Source organism: Sorghum bicolor, chromosome 1 (assembly GCF_000003195.3).
Source record: "Sorghum bicolor cultivar BTx623 chromosome 1, Sorghum_bicolor_NCBIv3, whole genome shotgun sequence".
NCBI lineage: Eukaryota > Viridiplantae > Streptophyta > Magnoliopsida > Poales > Poaceae > Sorghum > Sorghum bicolor.
Window position 1 is genome coordinate 49,575,581 of NC_012870.2, and position 7,887 is coordinate 49,583,467.

At 38.0% G+C, this 7,887-nt stretch overlaps 1 protein-coding gene across 1 annotated transcript; it reads left to right on the top strand.

Moving 5' to 3' along the window:
* Nucleotides 2,640-3,585, top strand: LOC8062787 (peptidyl-prolyl cis-trans isomerase). The gene has a single exon (XM_002464682.2). The coding sequence runs from the start codon at nucleotides 2,748-2,750 to the stop codon at nucleotides 3,318-3,320; it is 573 nt and encodes a 190-aa protein (XP_002464727.1). The 5' UTR covers nucleotides 2,640-2,747; the 3' UTR covers nucleotides 3,321-3,585.

A 7,887-nucleotide genomic window follows, 5' to 3' on the forward strand; every position in this document is an offset into this window, starting at 1 on the left:
GCTAATAGCAACAATGCGTGTGAACTTGAATATCCTAATTTTACGGCCACAATGGAGAACAAGGACAACTTGATGTGATTGTCTCGGGAGCAATTCGAACCACATAGCACATAGCACCGCGTGAGAAACGTTCGCCTTAATTATCACGCATATAATAAGAAACAAAACAAGCCAACTGACTGCCAATGAATATTCCACATGCGCCACAGCAGGCTGCAGCTGTGACTAAAGCTAAACTAGCTCTTTCCATCCTTGAATAATAAACTTATAGATTTGTATGAAATAATGCTTTTAAATTTGATGGAATCTAAAAAAAATCATAATTATTTCTGACTTCAAGCTAATATTATTTAATAGACTAAAAATATTTCCATACCATGCTTATTTAGTCTCATATAATTTTGGTATTTTTTCTATAAATTTGGTTTTATTAAAAAAACCACTTAGGGCACTCACAATGGAGACTCTATCATAAAGTCTAAAGTTATTTATTACCTCAAACAATGTGGACTTAGAGTGTAAATAAAACTTGGAGTCTTATTTTTTCTACCTCTTTCTTTAATAAATATGCTTCTACATCAGCAAAGTATCATAAATAATATGTAATTTATTATCTTGGACTCTGTAATAGAGTCTTGCATTGTGAGTGTCCTTAAGACAACTAGAAGTCGATTTGGGATAGAAGGAGTAATTAAAACTCAGTGAGTTAGAGTCATTAATGTATGAAAGTATGTATCCATGTTTAATAATACTACTGCACAAAATTTTCACAGTCACCTTTCAATTTTTAGTGGCACCTCATATAGAAATCGATTTCCATGAAAATTTGACTTAATAAAGCCACAAAGAAAATCTACCTATTTTCAAAGGTGGCTGACATAAAACCACCAATCTTGGTATAGTTTTAGCCACTTTATATACCCTTTCTTATTTATAGGAATACAGATTTCGATAAAAAATATCTTTCAACAGATTTTTAATTGGATATTGAAATACTTTCATCCTCTATTCTAGATTTTTGACTAGCCAAAGATGAAGAACACGCTAATTTGGTCTCTTGAGTGGATACAAGATATAGAAAAACTTTTGGTGGATGAAAAAATATAGAGCAATTTTTATTTAGATGGCTCTTCAAATGATTTTTTAGAGTGGGAGTTTCGAAAGTCTCTTGGAGATGCTCTAAGGAACGTTTCTTCTCCCAATAGCTCTAAAATAGGTGATTGCTTGAGACCATTGGCCAAATCAACCGCCTGTAAAAGCCGATTTTCAGGGTCAACCGCCCATGAAAATTGCCCACGACAAATAAACTAAGTAGATTAAGATCTAACACTATGTAGTTGATGATATTTTTATTAGAAAAACTCTACTTAACCCCCCTCAACTATTGGAGGTTGTCTACTTCACTCCCTCACCTTTAAAACTATATATTTTACCCCTTAAACTATTAAAAACCGTCTAAATAACTCAGAGGCAGTTTTGAAGGTGGAGATTTTGCTGATGTGGCTTATTAAAAAAATTTATAACCCCTCTAACGTATCAAAGGTTGATTGTATGACATCTCAACTATAAAATTTAATATTATAGTATGTAAAACATTAAATAATGTTCAAATGACACATCAGATGGTCTTTAGGATCATTTGCACGCTGTATCCCGGTCACAGTGGCCTAAACACAAGCCTGTAAAAAGTTTAGAGAGGAGGCAGCTAATGGACATGCATGTATAAGCCAGTGTTGTAGGATACAATGTCTAAATGAACCTACATGACCATCATTCAAATATTATTGATGCTTTAAGGGCTACAATACCATATTTTATTGTTGAAGGGTCATGCAACAAACTCTAAATATGAACCTACATGCTGGTTTTATGGACTTTTTAATATGTCAGTCAGCAAACCACCTTCAAAACCGTGTCAAGGGGTTATTTAGACTGTTTTCAATAGCTTGAGGGATAGAATACTTGGTTTTGTAGATGAGGGGGATAAAGTAAGCAACAACCAATAGTTGAGGGAGTTAAGTAGACTTTTTTTTATTTGAGATTGTCTAGGAGTTCCAAATATACATTTGAAGTTCTTTTATTTGAAATTCAAATTGATAAAATGACCTTGCACGAAGACAAGACACCCTGTACCAAAGGAAGCACAAAATGATGACAAGCTTCGACTAAACACAAATTCTGTTGCGGAGCTTCCACCTATATACTTGGTAAAGAATAAGTTAAACAGAGACGCACGTGCACGCACACACCACGAATTTCTTTTTTTGTCATACCATTTGCATTTAAAAGTTCTTATTGTTGATGAACTCATGTGGCTCGGTTACCTAGTTTATAATCTTGATAACTGTGCCATAAAACTTACATTGAGACTGACCTATGTAATGATATATGGTTTGGAAAAACTAGCAGTGAAAGGTCAGTAGCATGCATGGAATAAGAAAGAACGGAGCAGCATACGCTAGGAATCAAAGTTAGGAAAGACTGACGTCCACACGCAAATATGCCAACCAGTGACATACAGTTGTCTGTAAGCATCTTCTTTTTTGCTCTATATATAAATTAAATAAATAAAGCCATTGTTCTCTCCAAGTCCATAGAAATATACAATCCAATTTGCTCCCCTATATATAGGCGTCTATCGTCGGCTCCTCTCCTACTACAAGGCAAGTCAAGTTGAGCACAGTGAAGTGAGCGAGTCTCTACTAGCTATAGTTGCCTCGGTCTCTGTCAAATTATTTAACCAATTCATGGCGCGTCCCAAGAACAACCAGAACCCCAGGGTGTTCCTGGACCTCAGCATTGGCGGCGAGCTGGTTGGCCGCGTCGTCATCGAGCTATTCGCCGACAAGGTGCCCAGGACGGCGGAGAACTTCCGGCAGCTGTGCACCGGCGAGCGCGGCTTGGGCCGGTGGTCTGGCAAGCGGCTGCACTACAAGGGCGCGCCGTTCCACCGCGTGGTGCCCGGGTTCATGTGCCAGGGCGGCGACATCACGGCGGGCAACGGCACGGGCGGCGAGTCCGCGCTCGGCGACGGCGGGCGGTACTTCGCCGACGAGGCACTCGGCGCCGTCCGGCACTCCGGCCCCGGGGTGGTGTCCATGGCCAACGCCGGGCCCAACACCAACGGGTCCCAGTTCTTCATCACCTTCGCCGACGCGCCGTGGCTGGACGGGCGCCACGTCGCGTTCGGCCGCGTCGAGCAAGGCATGGCGGCGCTGCGCGCCATCGAGAAGGCCGGGTCCATGAGCGGCAGGACCGTGAGGCCGGTCGTCATCGCCGACTGCGGCCAGCTCAAGGACGACTACGCCGCCATGTTCTAATTAAGTGAAGGATAATCAAACTTACTCTATCTGCACCACCAAATCTGACACTAGTACGTATACACGTACACTTATATGTCCTATACAAGATGCGTGCGAGACTACGTTCGTAGATGAGCATATATATGCGTGATTATTTGGTCCTAATTTGTTCATGTCGTGTTGACCGTTCCTATATATAAATGCTGAGGTGTGTGAGTGGTTAATTCTGTATAATTAATAATACTACTATGGTAAATGGAATTGCTCACTGCTGTGTCCCAAGTCAAGTGACCTCGTTTGTCTCCTCTTGTACTCGTTTTACTGTAATTTACTCCCAACTGGGGAGGAAAGGAATGAATAGTACGAAGTAGTATTAGGCGGGGAGATGATGTCGAGACGAGCACAAGTACCATTGATCGATCGGTGCACAAGTGATTATGACAAGCACTGCAATATACTATAATGCGTACTAGAATCCAAGTTGGAGGAATTTGCTCGGGTCAAGGTCGGTCAGCAGGGTTCTGTGGAGCAAGCAGGAATTTCAGATGCTTCATGGCAAGCGATCATATTCCGCGTAGAGAGATAACCGTGACAAATCGCCTTAAAAGATCGTATTCAAAAATCAAAGTCTGATATCTCAACCTCGTTATTAAGATTTAAGACAAGAGAACAAAAGTGATAGAACCAGCTAGACCAAAACTAAATACACTACTTTTTAGATAGCGCCTTGAGCATAGATAACATATTACACAAGTTGGAATAGCACTTCGCGGATTTACCAAATAAATATGCAGTGATGCGATTGAACACAAGATATTCAGTATTCAACATCAGGGATGAAAAGTATAAACTAAATTTTGCAGAAAATATCCAATATTTACGAACTGGATGGATAAAGAGTTTTCTGAAAGCGAAATGCTTGGTAAGTGGCATCATTCCTTGAACAGCTATGCGATGGTTCAAATCCATCCATTACCCCCAAAAAAAAGTTATATTGCTGATATGGTGGAGATTTTACCCCTTTTTTTTGCCGAATAGCGTAATCCTACAATAAGTATCTCATAGGCAGGCATCACAACGAACAAGAGCCGAGCCTTTTAGGCAACCTAAATAAAATAATTAACGCACTAGGGCCAAAAAGCCAGTAGGGGAAGTGGTGTAGCTCTCCTTCGGTACTTCACTACTTAAAAAAATGATTTGTAGCAACCCGTCTTTTTTTTGGTGCCTTTATATTTAATTGCCCTTACAAATAGACGGCGAATAGTAAAAAGTTAAGTATAATATAACTTTATCGAATAAATAAATGATTAAAATAAAAGTTATAGATCTAATGAATTTTATAACTTTTATTTTCATGATTTTTAAAATGAAATCTTTTTTATTTCAATCTATGATTTGAAGTAGTCAAATTGTGAATTGTTCAAACAAAGTCACTTGAAAAGATGACTAAAATAAAATGTAACACCCTAAAATTTACTCCTTTTAAAATATAGATAAAATTATTTAATTTTGTATTTTTGTGCTCATGAGAATATAGAAAAAATAATATTTTTCACTAAATTAAAATTTATCATAAGGCTTAGCAATATTATTATGCATACATGCTGGTGCATATGTTTTGATGTGATGCTTGTTGCTCCTTTATGTGTTGATAGTAAGAAAAATATTTAAAATACGTTTAGTAGATCGATCTTCCTTATTCAGCACGTATTTATCTTTTATCTACAACCAAATTCCTTGTTTCTAAGCTCAAATTTTTATTAGAACCTTCCTAACATATTTTCTTTGTCACTCAAAGCACTTCTTTTAGTTCCTCATCCATCAAGCACTCTCTACAAATTTTTCGGAAATTTTTTTCACCTTCTGTTCTCACTTTTCTGTGAGCATGATCTAATTTTTAGATGCTCCAAACAATCTTCTCATGAGCTCCAAAAGCTTTATTCGGGTTCCCCATGTTCTATAATATCTCTGAGAATTTTTCCTGAATTTTTGAAGCTTTCGGAGTATTTTTCATCTCTTAAATCATAATTCTGGAATTTTCTAGGATTATTTTATTCGCCAAATTAATTAATTTCGAAAATAATAAAATCTTTCGTTTTATCTCACGCTCAAGCCCATGATCTCAATGGTCAATGTCCTTATTTACTAATGGGCTTTAATAATTAATTAGGCCTATTAGTAAACATGAAGGTTGCAAATCAATTAGTACCATATCGTTAGTTGACGTGGAGGTGGGGAGTTTTTCTCCCTATATATATACCAAGCCCCTAGGCAAAGCACATCAAAGACTATCATATGGGAAGCCTCTAATTTGAGAATTCCTAAGGTAGTAAAATAAAATTTATATTTTCTTCTCTACAACGTGATCGCCCTCGTCTCGCCTATACACGACATCTACGAATGGTCGGCTCCTTCGCTGTTGCGCTAGCTCCAAGAAGCGTCACTGTCGGTGAACCTAGTCCCTGTCCACCAACGTAAGCTCCAATCACTTTATCTTTCAGTTTGGAAAATACAAACAGCTCGGTTTTAGATTAAAAATACATTTTTACTATTTACAGAATTGCCACTGACTTTTTTTTACCATAAAATATTCATTTTAACTCCGATTTGACCCATTCAAATTGCGTTAGGTTCGTTTTAATGAGCTCTACATGTTAGTAACATTGTTTTCTCAGTTTGAAACTTTTTATTTTCGTGACCCTAATTAATTAATTACTTTTCTATATAAAATCTTAGAAAATTCATAACTTCTCCGTTTTAGCTTCGATTTTCGTAATCTTTACGTCTATGATATCGTAGCGCTGCGTAGAATCTTTTTATGAACTCTCTATACTGTTTTTATATGATTGGTGTACTGTTCTAATTGTAGTCTTGTTTGCTTCGTGTATGTTTGTCTTCGATTGTTATGTGTTGGTGATCGATGATCGAGTTTAGACGGTGAGCAATCTGTGGTGAACAAGAGTGCTTCAGTGATCAAGATCAGAGCCTTGGACAACTAGTAAGACCAACAGGATCAAGTATAGCATTTGGACTAAGGCAAGTATAGTATTTAGATTTTATTTCTGTGACCATGATCGTGTGACTAGATTAATGTTAAGTAATAAACGATAAAAATGTCTCTTTAGCAACTTGATGATTTGTCTGTACGTGATCACCCGGGACAACAGTGCAACCATGAGGGCTATAATGGCTCTGGCTTTAGCTCAGTATGAAGACCTTTTCTAGCTTGTTAGAGGTTACTAGAAAGGGCGGTGGGGCTGAACCATTTTGGGTATAGTACGAGCCCCTGTCCTTATGTGTATAGGCTGCGCGTCATTGTGCCATTTGGAAGGGGGGTATCTGTATCTACGCGCAAAGGAAACCTTGCGGCCCTAACATGTTAGACGAACTTTTGAAAGGCTTCATAGTGATCCCTGCCAACCTTCCTTGGTAGTGGGTTAAGAGGTCGACGGGCCTCGGGCGAAAGTGTAAATCATGACTCATGGGTAAAGATGTACAACCTCTGCAGAGTGTTAAAAACTAGTATACTAGCCGAGCTCACAGTCAGGAGCGGCCTTGGGGACATCTACATTAAGGGTGATGATTCTTGTGTGTTAAATATGCTCATTGTTTATTGTTTACTGCTCTACATTATTTATGTCACATTGATCATGAGATTGTGAGAGCTATACAATCTAGTTGCTATACTTGTGGAGTTCGACATGGACTCACTCTTGCTATTTCCCCGAAACCTCAGGAGAAGTTTAGGCTTGTGATCAACCAGTCAGTTGGATCCTATAGAGTGGAGTTAATACTCGAAGTTGGAGTTGACTATCCGCTGTTTGCTATCAAAGGTTATCTCTTTTATACTAAGTATGTTATATATTTATGCATTGTCTTTTGATATTACCCCATATTTGTAGCTATATGTGAGATTTGACTTCTAAAACTCACATATGGTGTGTATCTGATTTTGTCCTTAAAATCGGGTATTACATAAAAGTTGTAGACCGAGAAAAGTTATAGAACTTTGTAGCTGACATCTTTTTATTTTAAATCATTTTATCAAGAAAAACCATGTTTGAATCACTACTACAATCACAGATTGTAGGGGCGGCTAAAAAGCTATTGTAAGGGCAGCTGGTCTAGCCACCCCCTATCTTAATGCTCTTATAGTGGCCATTAGTAAGAGCAGCTAGTGTTTCTAGCCATCCCTATTGTTTACATTTGTAAGGACGGTTCAATCTAGAACCGCCTCTACAGTTAATTTTCAACAAAATAAAATAAAAATTACAATAATCAAAATCACGGAACAACACATCATATATATAATCAAATCTGACCATATCACAACACAAACATCGAGTTCAAGTTCCATCATCAAATTTACAAATTCAAAAGTTCCAAGTCCATCACAGCCACAAGTCCATCAAAATTGTAATCAACGACCTAGAGATAGCCTATTCCACTAACAAAGATGTTGGTACATACGATTTCTACCTAAGTCGAACATGAAGTCATGGTATTCTCCTTTCAAGTAAATAACTTTGTACATTATGAAGTTGCAAAGGTCGCCAACGAGCTCTAAGAGTTCATCGTCCTTGTA

Excerpts from the sequence above, each read along its gene's own strand:
- LOC8062787 (XM_002464682.2), top strand. The coding sequence starts at position 2,748 with ATGGCGCGTCCCAAGAACAACCAGAACCCCAGGGTGTTCCTGGACCTC.